Below are 22074 nucleotides of genomic sequence, written 5' to 3'. Positions count from 1 at the left end.
AGTCAGAGTTGTTTACAGCTTGTCTCAGGAGGATATCACTTTTCCTTCCACCTTACTCTCCATTCTTCAACCCCACAGAGGAAATCTTTTCCTCATAGAGCTGGAAAGTTTATGACCACTAGCCACATGATCAGATGTCCCTCTTGGACACAATGAATGCTGGATTTCTGGGCATATCTGCAGGAAATTGCCAGGGATTGGCACAGATGTGGATGATAACTTCTGGCCAAATGCAAAAGATTGGGTTGACAAGCACTACTGTATTTCTATATCTGTATGTATAGTGAATATGTATAGTTTTGTGTTATATTACTGGAATTACTTTATTTACTCATTTTGTGCACTTGGAATTACTCTATCCAAAATGGCAAATATAGAAAGGCTACTGAAGCATGTTGAAGCATTTCAGCTTCATTTCTGTGACATATACTGTAAGGTAGCACAATCTATGCAATAAAGAAGTGACCTTATTTTTGTTGTAATGGAATCCTGGTTTATGCTACATAAATAAACAAAAGATACTTTTACAAAGACAAAAGTGACACTAATCGTAATGCTACCTGTTGTTAGTGATTTTTACGGTCATTGTATAATGAGTGACAAAGTATTACTGTTGGCAGACAAATGTTGTCCGTGTTCAGGTACAAAAGTTGATCCTGAGTATGAAACATAAAAGTACATGTTTTGCAGAAAATTGGCCCTTGTGACTGATAAATAATTATATCTGACATTGTTGGATTGTTAATACTGATGCATCAACTTGTAAGCAGCATTTTACTGTTGTAGCTGCTCAAGGTGGAGCTAGTTTATATACAGTCAGGTAGTTTAGTCCAGTGATTCCCAACCTGGGGTTCGGGCCCCCTCCAAAGAGTCATAAGATAAAATGGAAGGATCGTGAAATGATTGATGGGGTGCAAAAGAAAAAAACAAAGTTGTGTTACACAAATTTGTAGAAAGTTTTTGCTAATCTTTGCTTTTTTGTGAAATTATTTAAATGAAATCATCTGAGAAGTTTAGAGAGGAAATGTCTCTTTGGTGGAACTGCAAACAACTCATAGACATCTCAAATGTAAAAAGGTTCCACAACTAGACACTGCGTTTTTGTAAGAGATCACAAGCCAAAACGTTTGGGAACCTCTGATTTAATCAATGCATTATATGTTTTAAGATCATCATATGTTTTATCTGAAATAACAGATTTCTTTTTGACAGCAGAAACAAGTTGTACAACATGCACGTATCATCACCTTTTAAGTTATTATGGTGAACATGTTAGCAAACAGCTGCTTATTTACATAGAAGTTACGGAGCAACATTAGCGTTCATTTGGATGTTGTGTTTCTGGTCGTGTTATTCACTCTTTTTTAGCTCTGTGTTTAGTCTTCACCAACTCCAGAGGGAAACATCTGGCTCTTCAGCTGATAAATGCTCCACTATGTTCACCAGCTAGTCGCTAACTGTGTCTGACTGCCGTTTGGTGGTGAGCAGGTAGTGTACAGTGGGTTTTTAGAGCTTTTTCGCTGGAAACAGCTGCCTGCTGAAAACGATTCTATGAGAGCGGTAAGAGTGAACCAAAACAGTGAAGTTGTGAGCCAGACAGCTAAATAATGAGCTGATACTCAATATAAAGGTCCGTAAAGCAAAGGAAAGCTGTAGTTTTAGGTGATCATTTTCTGTGGTTCATCACTACAAGTCACACTGTCACATTATTTGATATATTATTATCATTATAAAAATAGCGATTATAGCCGCTTTAAATGAATAAATAAGCTTTTATGGAACAATTAGTCACATGAATAAATTGTGTAAAATATGATTCAAGAAATCATTAAAACTCAACTTAATATTATGAAATGTTTGATAATTCTTATATTATTAACATAGCTTTATTGAAGTTATTTCACTACATTTATATTTCAAAATGCCCCTTTTTCAAAAATTACTAAATTATTTCATAATGTAATTTTTCCTAGTGATACTCACTTTTTATGTCATAATGCCACTTTGGGGCTCCATACATACAGGCTCCGGTCTGTGGAAGTAGGCTATTTGTGCCCGTGTGCACCAAAATGCAAAGTACAATTTCTCATTTTCTACTCACCTGTCATCAAACTGAACGTCCTATTATGTAACTGAATGTGTTAGTCTCACATCATCTGCATCATATTAATAGCAATTTGTTTATCTCTGGTGTCTCGTTCTTCACTGAAGCCAACTTCCTTGTCGCTTTCAATGTTCAACATTAAGGTGAGAAGTAACAAGAGTCATGTCGAGTCCTGAGCTTTGAATCACATTTCCCTACGAACATATCTACTGGGGCAACTGTACACTTTTGTGTTGAGTGAAAAGAGATACCCAACACTTGTGGCACCACAGAAAGGATCTAATCTAATGAGATATTGTATGACATATTATTTATCAGCATTAAGAAGGTTGCTGAAAGAGCGTCCTTTATCTTGTCATAGTTTATATTGTTTTGTAGTACAGTCATCTCCTTTACAGACAGTGACATTTTTAAGGAATAGCTTCCTCCACTCAATAACAAAGCACACACAAGAGAAGTAAGCCTTCAGGGACTTCTGGCAGGAAGGCGTTCTGCCAGTGCTTTCTTTTTTTCTAATCCTAACCAAGTAGTAAGGCCCTGAGGGCAAGCTTCTCCCATGTGCAAACAAAGCATCAGAGTCATCATATATGTGAAAGTATTTACTTGCAAGCTTTGACTTTTTTATGTGCAGCCAGAAAAAAAAGACTTGTAATTATAGAATTATTTATTATAAAACAGGTTGACAGTTAATATACTTTATTTACAGTATACATCATGCAATGACATAAAAGGCAAATGTAAAGTGATAAAACAACAGCGTGGACAAAGTTAAGGCTTAAATGCATATAAAATGGCAAAGTGTTCATTCATAAAACGAGAGTGATACCTCAGTTACACAAGAACCCATTAATGGAAGGTAACACACCATTATGTGGCAGCAGCAGAGTGGTGGTGTAACATTTCAGTCTTGCCGCTACATTTATTTATTTGCACACCCAATCAAATACAAAGAGGACAAAAAAGTACTGGGAGTGCATTGTTCAATCTAATATTGACATAATAATCATAAATATTGTGGTGAATTTGTCAAAGATTAATGCACATAAATAAATTATTATATTTTCAGGGGGTTTTGACAGAATTTGACAAAAACACATTTTTGAAACACTTTCTGTACTTAAAGTACTTGAAAGCTCTCACATTTATTGCATCAATTAAAGTTTCAATTTCAGTTTTTGAGTGGTCTGTGTCTTTTTATTAAACACTAACAGTTCTAGCAGACCCAAAGCACTTTTTAAACTTGTCCAGGTTAAGCTTGAGGACTGCCTTGAGCATATTTTATAACATTACAAAATATATGAAAAAGAAAATATATCCATCCTTCTAATTATGAGTCACACATCCTGGTCAGGGTGATGTTGGCAACAGAGCAAAAAATGTATGGCCATGTGATTGGTGAAACATTACAGACACACACATAAAAAGTGGTACGATATACATGAATACACTTTATCTAAGCATTCACCTTTATGTTCACTTGGCAACCCAGCTAACGGAAGACTATTTCTGATGTAAATATATTCATTTTTGCAAAGACATAAGTAAAGAAAGTAAAGGACCATATAAAAAAGACAATGTAATCTGTTATAACAACAAAAGTTTAAAAAGATTTTCCATGTAGCTGCCCGGAACAATACTTTTTTCCCCCTGTGAAGTCACATAAAAAGAGAAATTAATAGGCCTGTCCAGGCCTGAAAGTGCTGAGAAGTCATCTTTGGATGTCCCCGATAATACTATATGGTCAGCAAGAAAGGAAAGGAGGATATACTCATTCAAAGAGCACCTCTTCACAAGATACTTGTACAATCTGGCACATTTCAAGTCCATCAGAGGAGCGCAGATATTACAGGAAACGTCTCTGACAAGAGACGGGTGAGGAGCTCAGATGAGTGAGATCCGTATAGGGATGGTGGGAGACTCTGTCCTGTGCTGAGGGGAGTGATGGGAAAGCACATGTTCCACCATTGTGTGTTTAGACATGTGCTTCATAAGGTACGTCTCCTGAAAAACAAAAACAAGAGGAAAACAACGCTTTTAGACATCTCCGCTGCAGTTAGTTCAGATTTTTAAATTTAATTTGGATTTCCAACTCACCGAGGTGTATGCCCTGCCGCACATGCTGCAGCAGTAGGCCTTGGCGTTTTTGATGGCGTGTGCAGACAGGTGGATCTGCAGTGAGGCAGAGTCCGAATAGGCACGGTAACAGTTGGCACATTTGAAGGGCTTGTCTTTGTTGTGCTGCCTCTGGTGAGACTTCAGCAGGGAGAAGAAAACAGTGACAAACTGGGTCACCTGAGTCATGCAGCATTGCTAAAGGTATTTGCCTCACAGTCTTATCACAGATCAATCCAAGGTGTGGAAGATCAGGGTAGTAAAACAGGTAGAGGAGCAGAGAAGTTCATGTTTACCTGCAGATTAGATAGCTGAGTAAAAGCTTTTTCACAGCCTGGATGGGCGCATTTATACGGCCGATCGCCTGTGTGGATTCTGAAACAGAAAAAATTATGCAAACATTAGCCAACCGATACTCTTTTCAAACAGGTCAGACAGGAAGCAAAAAACAACAACTTGCAATCCACTGAAATAATAAAATGCAGTCAGTGGTTTTTGATTTTGTCTTAACAACAAACAGTAAAATTGTTATGTTTAGTATTAATATCATTGTCTTCTGCAGAATCAGTGTTATTTTTAGATAATTCACAGATCACACTGTCAGCAGTTTTCATAGAGACTATTTCTTCTGAACAAGTGAGTTTCTGGAAAACGTGCTAGGAAAAGCTCTTTTTTAGCTCTGTTTTTAGTCTCCACCAACTCTGTGTGCTGTTTGGTGCTGAGCAGGTAGTATTTTTGCTGAACACAGCTGCCTGTTGTGAAAGAAGTTAAGAGGAACTGAGTAGTTTTCAGAGACTATTTCTATGTAACAAGAGTTTCCAGGAAAATTATTCATAACGAGGTCTGTGGATTATTACATAAAACCCAAACTTTCTCCACGGCCACATCAGCCACCACTACAGGGAAGTGAAAAGAGGGGAAAAAGGTTGTTTTTTTCTGTAATTTGGGTGAACCGACCCTTTAATATGAGGGACTGAATTAAGTAATTTGAGGGAACAAATTATTAATTCAATGAAACTATCTACTTGTACACACAAATTAACATACTTTTTACCCTGCTGGACTCTGCAGGTAAGTTTTTTAAATGAAAAAAAAATTAAAAATTAAAAACTAAAAAAACTTTTAAATTACCTCAAGTATGTTACACGAATCATTTAGACTACAATCATATTCCACCACAGCTCACTATGTTTATGCTCATTAGGAAACCGTACATTACAGTATAGTGGGCTAAGATTGCTAAGATTATAAAGTATGTTATTGAAGCAGGATTGATGCTGCACAACAGAATAAATTTATGCTCATCATAGCTTTGGTGAATAACAATAAAATTACAATAATGACTGTCCTGAACACACTGTGATGAGTGTAGAGATCAGACCTGGTGTGCTGCTGCAGATGTGAGAGCTGGCGAAAACATTTCTCACAGTAGGAGCAGCGGTAAGGTTTGACACCCAGGTGAATGCGCAGGTGCTGGGCCAGGTAAGATGCGTTCGCAAAGGACTTAGTGCAGTGAGGACACTTGTGGGCCTTTGCCTCTGTGTGTGTTTTGGAGTGGATCTGCATGTCTGACTTGGAGAAGAAGGTCAGCGGACAAACTTTACACCTGCATCAAGAACACATTGACACAGACAGAAGACACACATAAAGAAGACGCACCGAGAGACAAGCAGGACACGTGGTGCCTACTGCATATATTGCATGCTGCTCCCAGCAGCATTATTGAGCAAGACCAAGTGTAGCCTGTGAAACACTTTTGACTTTGACTGTACGAGGATTGAGTTTCTAGATGTTTGCGTTTGCTTCCTCTTTGCACATCTGTTCACTCTCAGAATTTCAATTGTGTGTAACAATGTTGAAACACTGGAAAACCTGGATATTCGAAGTAGACAAAAACATTATCAATTCATCAAGAAGAAATTTAACATTAAATAAAGGTGGGTAATTTAAAAGGAGCAGTGTGTAGGATTTAGTGGCATCTAGCGGTGAAATTGCAGATTGCAACCAAAACGGCTTATTCTAAGGTAATGAAAACACAATGATTCTTATTTCCAGGTGATTATACACTAATGAAAACATACTTTTTGCCATATTCTGCAAAAGAGCCCCCTAAATCTTACACACTGAACCTTTAAGGCTGCATGCCTATAAGCAGTAAGTGTATATATTTCAAACTTTTTGTGTTATTTTGTGGATGCATTGTGTCTGTCAGTGGTGAAACTAGCCAAGTTCTGTACTTAAGTATTTCTTGAAGTAGTTGTAGTAAGTATTTCCATTTCATGTTACTTTAAATTTCCACTTTAAACTTGTAATTTTTACTCCATTATATTTGTATAGCATCTATAGTTACAAGTCACTCTGCAGTTAAATATATTATATACAAAACATATGATCAGTTCATAGTGAGTACATTTACTTTTAATATTTAACTGCCAATACCTCTGTATTATTACTGAAACAACACTGACCAACTCATGAGGGAAATATCTGGCTCTTCAGCTGCTAAATGCTCCACTATGTTCACCAGCTAGTTTTCGCTGTAAACAAGAATGGTGGGAGTGAACCAAAACAGAAAAGTTGTGGGCCGGAAAACCAAAACAATGAGCTGAAAGAAGTCAAGAGGAACTGTAGAGCCAGGTTCTAATTCTCTCTGGGGTTTGTCACTACGAGCGACGCCTTTCACATTTGACCTTGTCATTTGATCCATTGTTATAATAAATAATTGATTATAGAGGCTTTAAGTAACATTTTGAATACAAAACTTTTACTTATTATGAAGTATTTTTGCATTGTTTTCTTGCATTTGAGAATTTGAGTACTTCTTCCCCCACCGGAGTCTGTGTTTGGTAAATATCTTGTCATGACTCGACCCCAGAAAAGGTGACATGCATACTGTGAGGACAAGAGATAATGCCATGAACATCTGTACTGTGTTTTATACTCCAATGATGTTCTGTTACCATACTTGTTCTATATGTTACATGTTTTTTCGCTGCTTTTATGTATTCTATTTTGTAGATGTAACTATTGTTTTTGCAAATCACTGTATTTCAGATGCTGTACAGAGGGAGATTTGAAACCTGCTGTATCTACTGGACTCCTAATTAACTGTTGTGAGCCACGAGTCAGAAGCACTGTACCTTTGTTATCTATGCATCTATCTAAAAATAATACTGGTTACCACCATTATTATTTAAGAAGAAATGTGACACTACCAAGTGAGAGCAGCTGCATTAAAAATGGTCCTTTCTTACCTGTACGTTTTTCCCTCTTTGGCAGTGATGGTGACACAGGACTGGTCGTTGCCTGAGGCTAGGATCGGGTAGGGCACCACCAAAAGAGAAGACCCATTCTCTGCTTTGATCTTCTTACGCCCTCGTTCCTCCCTTGGAGGAGGGCCAAGGAGTCCCACGAGGCCCCCGTTGTTTTTCCCAGGCTCCATCCCATGACCACAGGCTAACCCTGAGATGAGGTGAGGTGTGGGGGCTCCGCCCAGCCGGCTGTGGCTGCTTGAGGTGGGTGTAGTGGGGGTGATGATCTCTGAAGTGTTGAGGTTGCCTGTTCTGGATGCCAGCGCCACACCTGATGGGTGCAAAAGTGAAGACAAAGACATGATTGCAATGAGTTATCATCCAGGGGTTACATTTTTAAAAGACTTAAACTTCCCCTTTAAAATACAGCAGAAAAAACAAAAGATTTAGATATAAATACTAAAAGTATAAAAACAGACATACCTAGAAATAAGATCATGGAGAGGATAATCCTATATTTATCTGTATATGCTGTATATATACACACAGAGTTTGGATAGATAAACAGATTTGCTTACACCCAAAAACATTTTTTTTTAATTATTACTTATAATATCTTGCTTTCAAAGTTCTGTGTGGATTGGACTGATCTGAAAAATTTAAATGCAACTGTACAGATGGAAAACCGAATTGTCCAATTGGAAGTCAGCTTGTGAACGTGTTTTGTAGCTGACTCTCAGATGTGCACAGATGTTGCAGCTTTTGAATTTCACCTCTTCAAATACTGAAAATTCTAAACATGTGGAAAAGACTGACACATGTAAACATACATGTGTGTATATACAGTAGCTATTTGCCTGATAATCAGATTGAATTACCACTTCATTTGATTTCACTACACTGAAATCAAATGAAGAGGTATGGGCAGCAATTCAGAGACTTAGAAGTGCTAAGTGCATATATACACTGAGCAGACAAATAAATAAAAAAAAAAACTTAAAAAAAAAAAGATCTTAATAATAATTACCAACACTTCTAAAAATGAGGGTTGTTTAAGGCTGAATGCAAGTTATCAGCAAATTGCAAACTGAAAACACTGCAAAATTCATTAATATGTCAAGGGCAACAGTCTCAAAAATTCTGATAACCTAGTATTCCAAACATAGACAAACTATAACAACATGGACAAGCAGCTAACCGACAAATAGATATAATGGACATATGGTAGGATGGTTGACAAACACTGATATTTGGCATGCAGACTATTGTAATATGATTCTCCTTTGTAGCAGTGTTTGCAAATTCCACTGAATAACTTTAAAGTAATTATCTATTACGTGTTTACATTATTCTGTCTACCTCCTACACATACATACAGCACAGAGAAATCCAAATTTCCAGTACTAAAGATGAATGAAACCCACCCACTGCAGACGTACAGCAGGGAGTACCACACTGAGAGCTGCCTGTACAAACTGTGTGTTACCTGATACGTGGTTTGTCCTGGAGGGATGGTCTATAAGTTGACGCAGATGCCAGTCTTCCCATAATCCTCTGGCTTTTATAGCTGCCTTGTCATCCAGATTCAAATTTACATCCCCCAGAATACGACCTGATAAAATGTGCAGGAAATTCATATTTACAAAATACATTCACATTGCATGATCCTGATCAACTTGAGTGTCTTAATACTAACATTTTACAGTTGACATTAAGACACTCAACACAATATATTTTCATTTAGGGCATCATTTAGCAATATAAACAGTCTTAACCCCTGTGTTTTGTTGACATTGACTTTACTACTCATTGTTTGGGGTCCCACAGAACCCTATGCTATGTGTCAAACTAATAATAATAATAATAACAATAATAATAATAATAATAATAATGATAACTGAAAAAATAAATCTTTTTATTTCCTTCTGACCTTATTTAAACCCAATCAGTAGAAAAGGATTGAAGTAGTAACCTTTCCCTTTGCCACAAACTGAGATTGCATATTTGATGAAGGTGCCAAAATACGTAAATTATCACAAAGCGTTATTACACCATATAAGGAAATGTACAGCATGCACTAGCTATGAAGAAATATATATCTTTCTTTTGGTTGGAATATTTATTCCAAACGTCTGTGAGTCGGCAGGAGAGAGAGTTTCCCGTGGATCCTCACATGCACCTGTGTGGGGACTCGCCCACACACACATACGTATGTGTACACTTATTTGGGATTTGGGTGGGGTAGTGCAGTGTTAAAAAAAAAAACAGTACTGTCAAAACACCAATCACAGATATAAAACATATGAAAATCCATTGTATTTTTTATTTTTTAGAGTGCCTAGATAGCCGATAGTAGAGAGATGACAGGAAATGAGGAAGAGAGAGATGGGAAATGCTCAGCCGGACATGAACCAGGGACGTTGTGGTTCGGTCAGCACCATAACCCCTCGACCTCAACCAGAGCACCCCAAATGCTCACTGTATTTAACCATGATTCTGAGACCAAAACAGAAATGAAGTTTAGTTTTCTGTAGCGGACATCTGAAACATGTCATGTGTTCAAAATCATGTTTATAAGCAATAAAAGAGTTCTGAAGTATCAAGGTGATAAAACAATGTTAAGTATGTTATTTGAGCTGCTAAAGAGGGCCCAGAGTCTCCAGAACCACAAACAGTACATGAGAGTCAATGCAACAAAACAAAACTAAAGTACCAAAATGATACTGAGAGGAAGCTGAACCAACTCTGATGATGCAGGATGATATCAATATATAGTGAGGACTGGGAAGGCAGGTGGGGAGTCAGAGTACCTGTGACTGAGCTGGAGGCGGGGCGGGCGTGCAGGGCTATATCAGGCTGAGACGGGTTGTGGCTGTGGAGAACCGGCATCTGCTGGGCTTTGGACATCCCGTGCTGGCTGCCATCCGCCTGGCTGGGGGGAGCCAGTAAGGGCTGTTGAGAAGGAGCTGAGGAAGCGGGCAGATGCGGCGGTCTGATCTTCTCTGCCATCAGCTGCTCCTTGATTTTATTGATCAAGACTAGGTTATCCAGCTGACAGCCAGGAAACAACATTTGTGACAAGAGAACAGCCATCAGTTCAGTCAGTGTCACTTTATGAGGCGATGGTTCCCTCTAATGGCTGATACGTGACATTGCACCCAAAACTTCCTTACTGTAAACTCTCTGAGGATCAATGGCTGTATTAAACCAGTGGTTCCCGACCTTTTAAGGGTTTGTGACCCCTTAAAATAAAGCAATGTCTACCTGTGACCCCTCATCACAGGTTATGGACTTAGTGTGGTCATGAGGCCAGAATAGATAGTATCCAGTATTTCACAAGGGGGAAAAAAGCTAAAATTAGAGAAAAGTAAAAGAAAAAAAAGTTCTCTGACAGATTGTTTTAATGTATCCCTTCAATCATCTAGTGACCCCTCAGATTCATCTTGGGATCCCTTGGGGGCCCCTGAACCCCAGGTTGGGAACCACTGTATTAAAAGAATAGTTTGATATTTTGGCAAATACTTATTCGCGTTCTGCTGAAATTTAGATGAGAAGATTGATATCACTTTCGTGTCTTTAGGCTAACTATGTAGCTAGAGCCAGCAGCCAGTTAGCGTAGCTTAGCACAAAGACTGGAAACAGGGGGAAAAAGCTAGCCTGGCTCTGTCCAAAGGTAAAAATCTGCCTACCAGCACCTCTAAAACTCTCTAATCTTACACATTATATCTTGTTTGTTTCAGCCATACAAAAACAAAAGTGTAAAACTGACAATTCATTAACTAATGACAATAAATATATAAAATAAAAAGGCTAATTGATGTTTTTACACTTCAGTTTTTGTACTGAATAAACAAAAAGCATGTAACATGTTCATTTGTGAGGTTGATTTGTGAGGTGCTGGTCGGATTTTGTTACCTTTGGCTGCTGGCTGTATATATAGCTTCATATTTACTGTACGGACGAGCGAGTATCAATATTCTCATCTGACGTTCGGCAAGAAAGGGAATGAGCATATCAAACTATTTAAATAGTGCATTATTTAAAATCCTTTTTTTTTAAACAATAAACCTTTACACATAAAATGTAAATGGATTTACTGCCTAAGGTTAGCATGTGCATTAAAAAGTGTGAATACCAGAGTCACTCACCTGGCCAGGCATAGTAGGAGGTGGAGGCCAAAAATAGGGATTGTTAAAGCGAGGTTCAGCCATCCTGAAATAAATACACAAGGGTCATAAACAAGATGAGGACAGCGTCTCCATCTTTCCATCAGTGAAATACTGGAAGTACATGTATGGAGTATATATTTGTAGTCAAACTTGTAAGACAGTGGTTCCCAACCTTTTTGGCTTGGGACCTCTTAAACGAAACAGTGTTTACTTGTGATGCCTCATCAATGGTTGAGTAGGTGAGTGATTTTTTTTTCTTTCATTAATCTTTAATGTTCTGAGTTGTAATTTACACACAAGAAGGACAAAGATTAGAGGAACATTTGAAAACTTCCTCTCCTGTTAATCATCTTGTGACCCCTCAGGTTTATTTTGTTTATATTATTCCTAAAAAAATGCCTCCTGTAAATGTATGTGAAGATCTATTGTTAGTGTACAAAACAGCGGTTAAAAACTTGTGTCAGTAGCTCTCCACCCAAGCAGCAGCTGACTGTTTGATGTGATAATTTGAGATAACTTGTCCCAGTCTTGTGATAGTGTATTTAAAAAGATGTTCTGTTTAAGTTCTCCTCCTTTCCTAAAATTGCAAGAGGAGACCTTGTGTCTTTACACTGTCCAAGCCGGCGCTTCATCAGACACAACAGAGAGGATGTTTCTGAGTTGCTGCGGTAAGTCAAATCAGCAAGAATATTTTTTCAAAGTAGGACTTTTAAGTGAGTGTAAGTGAGTTAAGAGTCCAGCAGCTATGTTCGTTAGGATTTCCAACCACAAGACTTTATGATGGGCATGCTGCCGGAGAGATAGGCTCTCACATGATTACAACAGCTAGTTAGGGAACTCTCCAAAACGGTTATCAGAGAAAACAGAAATGTTAAAAGTGATGTGGCTCAGATCTTAATCTGTCACTGTCTGTCTCCTCCTCGACACATGGGCCCCCGACTACTGGTTCAGAGTCTGGTGAGAAACAGGAGAAACGTTGCACAGTCTCACCTCCAACTAAATATAATGAACGTGGAATAACTAAAATGAGGATGCTGCACATTGATTTGTAAGTGACACAGCAGTTATTTATGTCCTTTTTTACACAGTAAGAGCATGGCATATTCTCTTATAAATGAGAATATGGGATTTTAATAGGCTGCAATTAAGCACAATGCTTGACCAAGCTGCTTTTCCACACTGTGTTTGGCCAGATGGACAGCAACCTTAAATGTTTTTACGACGAGAGCTGCTTGCTGTTGAAGTTTTGATCTGAAAGGCCTTTCTTTCCATAGCTTCTCTTCTCAACCTTGTATGAAGTTCTTTTTTAAAACATTTTGCATTGTGTGCTTTGGCACACTTCACCATTCCTAAGTCTGTTTGGCTTAGCAGAGGCATAACACAGTCCACATATGCAAGCCAAGAGAAACAAAAATGATACGTCCAGGGGTACGAGCGTACAGTAAACCCCACAAAATATTTCTCTAATGATGCCAGTGGGGATTGGTTTCACTTCCTGGAGGCTTTCTGCCTTGGGGGAGCAGGCTCAGGAGTTTGACTGCTGCCAGACATCTTTGTGTCACTTTTTTGAAATGACACGCTTCACAGAGAGTACTGTATGTATGTCACGTTCATTTTCCCAACCTGTAGAGCATTGCTATTGCTTGTGGACTTACTTTAGTACTACTTGTGCCACTTTTGCCAGAATAGATTTATGTTTTTGCACAAATGTAGCTGAGTTTCTATAGGGCCTAAATATTAAAGCCTGCAAGTAATAAGTTTTGAAGAATTTCCAGCAGGTGGGAAAAAGACTTCTGATGCATTAGAGGGGAGCTCAATATCTTGTAAAAAAAAAATAATAATAATAATAATAATCTTACACACTGCTCTTTAGGGCTGCAAATAACTGTTATTTTCATTGTCGGTTAATCTGTAGATTACTTTCTTGATAATATCAATAAAATGCCCATTATAATTTCCCAGGGCCCGATGTGATGTATTCAAAGTTATTGTTTCGTCTGACCAACAGTCTAAAACACACACAAAAAATCTGTTTACTAAAATATATCACAAAGGAAAGTATCAAATTTTTTAAGGAGCTGGAAGGAAAGAAAGTTTGGCATTTTTGCTTGAAAAATGACTGAAACTATTAATTAATCATCAAAATACTGTAGCTATAGATTGATTTTTTTATGGATTGACTCTATCGAACTAAGTTTTGGTCCCTTTTTACAAATGTTTTAATCATTACAAAAGTAATGAATCTGGTGCGCTGCAGAAGTAATGGTAGTTTCTAATAAGTCATCCTTTATAAAGGGTTATAAGTTGTAACTAATGGCTTTATTAATGGTTAATAAATCCTCTACAGTGCTTTATATATCACTTATGCCATTTAGAACATTTTTGGGTTGTCAGGTTGTGAAACATTTCTTAAAAACTGGTTAAACAGTTTGACTACTTACTTGGACCAAAACCAATTCACTTATAAGCATACAACTGCAAAGTGGATTAAACCCCCTTTATTAATGACTTATTAACATTAATAACTGGAGACTTGAGGGCCTCAAGTGCAAACTCTATGAGCATTTCTAAATGGATTAACAACATGTATAACTGCATTAATACCAAACAGAAAAGATAAATACGAGTCAGAGGGATTTTACACAACCTGGCAACCCAAAAGATCTTATTAATGGCTTACTGTATAACTGATCTATAAATTATTAATTTTTAAAGCCATTTGTTACGACTTAAAAACCCTCATAAAGGATATTAGAAAGTGATTCTGAAGTAATATAAGACCAATTTAGATAAACTGTTATTATTATTAGATAAGTAGAGGAATCTATAACTATGCTCTCTTAGGTGTGATAATAATCCTATAAATGGTCAGTAATCAGGGTCAAGTGTGTGGTCACAGTGATGTGCAGGTAGCACGTCTTCTGTAGACAGAAAAAAAATCTCAATACTTCAGCATCAAGCAGAACACAGATCAGATCACCTGTAGAAAGAAATACAGGTCCATCTCTGAAACTAAAGTTAAGGTGAACTTTTTTCCCCCCTTTTTGTACTTGCGGTGCTGAATTATTCCTCCGTTCAAAAATCCCCACAAGAAACAGCAGCAGATCTTTAAATCTGAACCCTCTCGGCTTTAAATGAGAGCATCTCCTCCAGAGAGAAACGATCCTCCGCAGCGCCTCGGTCTCTCCGCCGCCTCTCCCACATTCTCAGACAGTTTATTAAAAAATTTCAGACAAAAGGAAAACAAAAATGGCAGCCCTGTCTTATTTTTATAAGCACTGGACGCCATATTCTGCAGATCCGAATATTATAAGGAGATGATTCTCCTGATGTAATTAAACGCCTTTGCGATACGTCGGGATGTGTCGTATTTGCATTAAGCGTACGAACGATTGTTTACTTTGATTTGCAGGTTTGAATAGCCCGGCTTGAGGAGAGAGAGAAAAAAGCCTGACACTTCCTACAACAATCATCATGCCTCTGCTGAATGCTCTGCAGCAGCTGAGCCACAAATCCAAATGTCGACGTTAATACTGGCGCGAAATGAAAGCATTTTTTTTTTTTTTTTGCACGACAGAAGAAAGGAAATCAGTCTTTATCACCTCTGCGCTGCAAATGCTCTTCTTTTTTTATTACAACTTTTGCACGACTTACATAGAAACGGTGACGAAGCGGCACAGGAGAGCTGCGTGTGTGAGAGAAAAGAGCCAAAAAAAAAGAGGCAGAGAATTTGCATCGAGCGGCCAACCTACCTGAACCAGCGAGAGAAGAAATATTTTATAAAGGATTAGACTCTTCTTTCTGCTCGCTCTCAGTCGGACTTCAAACCTTCCGGGTCGCCTGCTGTTCACTTCTGGGTGCTGCAGGCGAGGGACTGTTCAGCGTCTAAAACACTGAGCTGAAACTGATTTTTAACCCATTTTCTGGTTTCCAGTTTAAACACTGGCTATTTTCTCGCACATGTTGTGGCTGCAGCGTTAGATGAAACTGTGCGTGGGTTTCCTGTACAGTGACAGCTGTGGTATTAATAGCTATAGTATTGCACGTGCGAGGCTGGCTTTCTCTTACGTGTGTCATCATCACTAGCAATAGTCTCAGACACGCAGATGAGGCTGCTGTTAGCTACTTGTCACCAGAGAGACAGAGCTCCAGTATTAAAGCTAAAGTGAGAATAATTTGCTGCAGGCAGGTGCCATCTTTTTCAAGCTCTGTGTAAAAGCTGTCTGTCTGTCTGTCTGTCACTGGTCACGACGGTCATGTGCAGTAAATCTAAAGCTAATCCTCTCAGCAGCATCATGACAGGCTGCTAATATGCTCTGTGCTTAGCTCAGCAGGAGATGGCACTGCTGCCACAGCTAGTAGTGAGCATGGCGCCTCATGGCTGAAAATAGGAGGAGGTATAACATTACATTACTAACCACACATGGTGCTCAGATTTCAATTAAAAAAAAAAACCTAAATCTTATTATTTAGGAAGGCACTTTGTAGATCGAAATAATACACTCATCTGCCAGTTTGTAAGGTTGAAACAGTTTTTAGAGAGGTGTTGCTTCAACTCTGTGGTCATTTTGGAGGCTGCAGTTTGAATGTGATTGCATATATTTTCTCCACCCAGTTTATATCAATAAGGGTGGACAAAATATTAGAGAAACCTCATTGCGTAGCTTTCATGCTCAGACCTTCAGAGAGGTGTGCTCTCTCCACGGACACTAATACGCTGCAGCATCATTCTAAAGTGCTCCTGCGTCTTTTCAAGTTATTATACTTGTTTGCTGCCTAATGTTTACTGGAAACACTAAACAGTTTAACACCACCACAAACACTAGCCTCCGAATCAACACCTCCCTAAAACTGTTTCACAAACATTAAAACCTTCATGAGGGCTAGCCTGCATTAGTTAAAAAGAACTGCCACCTGAGTGTAAATCCACCATGCCATTTTAAATGTGATCGTCAGCATATAAACTGGCCCTGTCATTGTCATTGGCATTTTTGCACTAAATCATGACTTTATCCCTCTGAGCAGGCCACATTTTGTCTCTGTTCAACCCTGCACACACACGGCTGCTTTGTTACCTGCATCATCATATACAAACTAATACACACACATTCAAATTTCTGCATACATATCTATAGCAAATGCAAAACTCAACAGGACTCCTAATATCTTTGACATAAGTCAGAGTGAAGATAAATAAGTGTGATAAAAAATGTGGCAACAATAATTAGAGAGGTAGAGCAGAACCTGAGAGCAGTAATCTCTATGGCTATTACTAAAACTAAATACAAGCAGTTTACATTTATGCTGTTAAATTGTATTTATTAGATGTTTAAAACCTTGCTATGGGTCAATTCCCTCCGCTGACGATAAAAGGTACACTGCACTTCCAAAACTGCCCCTTCAATAATATATAGATACTATTAAAATGTTCCACATCATTTTTCACTGACGGTTTAAAGAAACGAACCTCTCTGCTGCAGCTTGTCATGAGCTAAAACATGATCAGATGAAACAATTGTTTAGGCCTTCAAAGACAAGAACAAATCTTGTTTGTTTTCTGTTTTGCCAACAATAAAGGTGACAAGTCATTGTTTTCTATGAGGTTTACTTGACTATACTTTGCACAACTTCCTGCTGCACATGTGTCTAAGAGAAAAGAAGTCAATAAAACTTGATAAGAAAATGTGGTTCTTCTTTGTATCAATAGACCATATAGACACAATGTGCATGTCTAAGATCGATCAAAAGCTCCAGGCTCTTATCATACACATCGAGAATGTATGAGCCAACAAGGATGAGAAATCCTCAAAGGGCTCAGAAAAATGGAAATTGAAAGATGTAAAATTTCATGACCATTTGGCAAACTCCATCAGCTGAAGATCGTGATACGGAACAGCTATTTCACTGACCTTGTGGTGTCGACTGTTTTGTCAACTGCTGTTTCCAAGGTCAAGCATGAACTTTCATGTGTTCTTCGAATGGAAAAAGAAATTTTAACTTGAATGTTTTTCGCATTTGACAATTGCACAAAAACATACAATGCAACTCCCTTCTGTTGGTTAAATAGGACCATCCCACATGTCCCAAACATGTACAGTGGCTATTTACTGGAAACCAAAGCGATCATCATCATTTATGATTCATAAATTATAGGGAGCAACATTTAAATAGGGTCTGAGGTTAAAATGAAGCATTGATAAGCATGAATGATTAATTTTGCTAAACCTAATATTAAACTTTTGCTGTATAGTTTCAAAAGAATAATCCCAAGAAATGGCATCACCTGTGATCTACAGTCTAATCCTGCTTTATGAAACACCCTGCATGAGTGCATTTGCTGTAACCTTTGAAATAACATACTGTAGTTTGAGCAAGGTGGGTGTAACACCAGAATGTTTGTCCCTTCTCAGCGAAAATAAAACATCTTCCATCCAGTAAATCCTTTACTGATGTCAACAAGTTTATTTCAACACACACGCATGCACTTTGCATCTCTCACTCTTAGTTAGTTGTTGGACAGGTTTTCTTGTCAGTACAAACAGTGCCACACCCTCTGAGACGCACATGTTCTCTCACCTCCACACAGCCCAGGTGCAGGGAGCACAGGAGGAGGGAGGGTCATTATCCTCATGAGGGTGGAGCAAAAGGGGGGAGGTGAATAGAACTGGATGAAACATTTGAAGCTCATAATGACATGCTGCTCTGAAGGCTCCTGTGAGTCCAGGTAAGAACTAATGAACTCCACAGCAGGTTTTGATCTAGATACATATTTTTCTGATACATGTTTCGATTGTCATACTGTAAACATGTGATAGAGCTAATGGAATATTTTTTTTACAGGTTGAACCAGTACTGATTGTACAGTATCATGGTCAGGTAGTGGAAGTATTTACAGTCAGGTCAAAGCAACAGAGTGTGCTGTAAATTTGCATCTGTGTTCACATTACTGAGGAGTTTCATGGCATTTGTTTGCCCACTGCTGGTGTGAAATATCGTTTTTGCATGTTGACAGTGGAAGACAGTTGAACCTATTCCCGAGTTTCCTCAATTTTGATCAGCTGTAAACAACTGTCTAGTCCAGAGTTCACTACTAATGTAAATAATGAAAATATTGATCTGCAACCACGAGGCAAAAGCATTCACGGACAGTGGAATGATTGCGTAAAACATTAATGTGAGTTTATAAAATTTTACAGAAGCTATACAGAAATATTTAACAATGTTGGGGGATTTACTGTCAGCAGAGTGCCTGGCATTCCTGAGCTCCTTCACCCTGAGGCAAAAAGGAAACCAGTTTTTCTATATGTTGACCTGCGTGTACGTACTGCTTTGTTGTAGTCATGGATGGTGTGTTGGAAGGAGCGGTGGTGCTGTGTGTATGTAAACTGGCCTGCAGTCTCCTCTTCCTGCCCTCGTTGGCTGCCTCCCATAGTCCCGTCAGCTTCTGCTGCTGCTGCCTTCTGATCTTCACCGACTTCCTGGTCACAGGTGAGTATCAGGACATGACCAGGTGGAGTGATCACCGCAGTTTTTTTTTGTCTGACGTACCCCCACAGCCATTGCAGATGAGCTCAAAAGCTTCATCAACACCATCTGTGCTGTTCCAAATGTGTTCTTTTGAATGGATTTTAAATAGGATGTTATTTAACACTATTAATTATGTCAAAGTGGATATTGTTACAATATTATATTCATTCAAGACATTAGAGTTGGAACAATTAGTTGATTAAGTGATTTGATGAACGACAGCAACAAAATGATTGCAACAAGTCATTTTTAAAGAAGAAAAGCCAAACATTTCCTAGTTTCAGCTTCTCAAATGTGAGGATTTGTTAGTTTTCTTTGTCTTATGTGACAGTAAACTGATTATCTTTGGGTTTTGGAGTGTTTGTTGGCTGGACAAAACATGTCACTTTTGATTTAAGGGAATTGTGATGGGCATTAGTAGACATGTGGACATTTTATAGACTGAATGATTAATTGATAATGAAAATAATCTTACCTACAAGACACAGTGATCCTGGAATTATCTCAATTCAGCCTGGTCTTTATTTCTCTTCTTTTTTTTTAGTAGGTTTGGTTTCTCCACACAAATATGTGGCTATATGTATATACATATATGTTTTCTGTCCCCCTTTAAAAATGTGTTTTGCATATTGTTACTTCACTTGTAGCTTGACCTTCACTGTGCAGAATGATGTATATGCAGACTGTTTTTAACATTCATCTGCTGAAGGAGGAAAACCTCTCTGTGCTCACCTTAAATCTCAGTTTACCACGTGTATGTACACATCTCGTGTCCAGAACTTTTAAAACTAACTTTTAAAATGAGCAATATTTGCATGTTCATAGATTCCGGATTTTTCATTGAGGGAGAAGGAGTAGAGATGCAATTTTAAGAATGTCTAACTAGGTAATTGAACTGTGGAAAAAATTTATCAGACACAAATTATTTAAACGTGTCTGGAGGGAAATTGTTTATAAATTAACTGAGCAGCTCCACAATCTTTCCACATACTCTTGGTTGGGAATCACTGACACTTTATCTTTTTTTCTCCCACAGTTTTTCTGACTTTCCTTTGCATCTTTGAGTCCTGGCTGTCTGATCTGACCCCACTAGGTGATGTCATTGCCCTGCGCTTCCTGCTCTTTCTCAGCCACACATACGGTGTGGTGTTCCTCCTGACCACACCTCTGATTGCTGTGGAGACTGTGTCCAGACTGCTGTGGCCTGTTGCTCACAGGACGGTGAGTCAAACAGCGGGCTCTGATGGACAACGCTGTTATGTTGGGGAGGTAACTGTGAAAGAGGAGGAGGACAGTGACAACCCAGACAAAGAAAAGAGTTTGTCTCATGTTGTCGGTTACCTCTGCTGCCTGTCGGTGTGGGTCATCGTCGCCCTAAATTTCAGGTGTCGATGGAAGCTGGAGGAAGTGTGGGCTGTTGCCTGTTTGCACACAACCAACTCCCTCATCAGATGTTTGCCCAACCTGTTCAGCCCCATGTCCAGCACTGTGAATCCCTGCTGGGGCGTGGCCTTCCTCTCCCTCCTCCTGCTCCTCCTGGCCACAAGCACGGGCCTGCACAGGCGACACCGGGTCCCTGCACAGATGGCAAGGACAGACAGTGTTAACAATAACGGCGACAGTTGCTGGCAAGATCTTGTTCCAGCACTGTCTGCACCCTCCAAGCCTGTGAACCCTGGGATGTCAGTATCAGAGGCAGCACAGTGTGTTGACCCAGAGACAACAGAGAGCAGCTGCACTGTTCACAGAGTGTGTTCCTGGAACAGCGTGCAGATGTCGCCGTGTCACCATGGAGACTTTGTCCTCATCTACTCCGAGTGTTTGTCTGCAGAGAGGGGAGGACAGAAGCACGAAAGGACAAAGAGAGGTACACCTCTGACATTTATCACGAAGGACCATGTGGACTCACAACACAGGAGCCAGTGTGGGTGGCGACAGTGGGGTTTTCCCTGCCTGGGGGTGAATGTAATGATAGGACTCGTGGGTGTGCTCTCCATCTTTGTGCTGCCTCTAAACCTCAGTGTGAACATTCTTCTGATCAGGACTATAGAGACTCTGCTGGAGCTGTGCATCAAATCTTTAGTTTCATCCGCAGTAAACTCAAGCAACACATCCACCTCTCACAATGAAAGACTTGTTTAAAAACAGACCGGTGAGAAGCAAAAGTGGACGCTCATTGGAGGCTATTTGCAACTGGATCACCAGATTAATATTGTGCAGACAGCAGGTCTACATGTCAATACTGGTTTCAATAGAGTGTAAATAAACATTTCTGAGTAGCTATTCACATGCGAGGAATAATATGTGAAAACTGCTGAAAGGTGCAGTGGAGGCAGGTTGAGGCGTGCTCCGTAGAAAGACACTAAACCTGACTGAAACAGACGGCTGGAAGGCCTGCTTTTATTGTTTGGAACCTTAAGATCTGCAGCGATTTGTCATTACACAACGGGTTAGAGAACAAGCCTCTCCAGTTTAAATAAGACTAATCCAGGAAGGTGCTGAAGTGTGCGGATGCTGCATCACATAAACCCTGCATAAAGCAATGTATAAATAAATACTGAGTGACTTGAGGGTGTAGCACAGATGTTTTTCTTCTTTGAAGTCTGTTCTTAAATCAGCTGGTTTCAAAGGATTGTACTACTCCTCAGAGGTGAAAAGTAACTAAGTACATTTAGTCAATTACTGTATTTAAAACTTTGAGGTACTTGTACTTGAGTATTTCCATTTTATGCTACTTTATACTTCTACTCAACTACATTTCAGATGGAAATGTTCTGCTTTTTACTCCACTACATGTATTTGACAGCTGTAGTCACTAGTTACTTTTAAGCTTAAGATTTTACATTAAAAAAATAAATAAAAAAATTATGTGCTTATAAAATACAAAGTATTGTTAAATATCAAACCACCG

At 38.9% G+C, this 22074-nt stretch overlaps 1 protein-coding gene across 10 annotated transcripts; it reads right to left on the bottom strand.

The window, feature by feature from the left end:
- Nucleotides 1-2753: 2753 nt before the first annotated feature.
- On the bottom strand, nt 2754-20782 carry znf362a (zinc finger protein 362a). 10 transcript variants are annotated; one of them, XM_044217809.1, is made up of 9 exons: nt 20505-20782; nt 11616-11679; nt 10278-10518; nt 8954-9079; nt 7471-7798; nt 5598-5822; nt 4513-4591; nt 4199-4357; nt 2754-4105 (listed from the first exon to the last, which is right to left on the bottom strand). In XM_044217809.1, the coding sequence occupies exons 1-9, from the start codon at nt 20639-20641 to the stop codon at nt 3986-3988; spliced, it is 1479 nt and encodes a 492-aa protein (XP_044073744.1). In that variant the 5' UTR covers nt 20642-20782; the 3' UTR covers nt 2754-3985. The 10 variants fall into 10 exon arrangements, with proteins under 10 accessions (XP_044073744.1, XP_044073698.1, XP_044073731.1 ...); XM_044217763.1 differs by lacking the exon at nt 20505-20782 and adding an exon at nt 19027-20191 and having other exon boundaries at nt 4199-4387; XM_044217796.1 differs by lacking the exon at nt 20505-20782 and adding an exon at nt 19027-20191 and having other exon boundaries at nt 4199-4387; nt 10278-10485.
- Nucleotides 20783-22074: the final 1292 nt, after the last annotated feature.

Source organism: Siniperca chuatsi, linkage group LG2 (assembly GCF_020085105.1).
Source record: "Siniperca chuatsi isolate FFG_IHB_CAS linkage group LG2, ASM2008510v1, whole genome shotgun sequence".
Classification (NCBI taxonomy): Eukaryota; Metazoa; Chordata; class Actinopteri; order Centrarchiformes; family Sinipercidae; genus Siniperca; species Siniperca chuatsi.
This window is presented reverse-complemented; position numbering and strand designations above follow the sequence as displayed.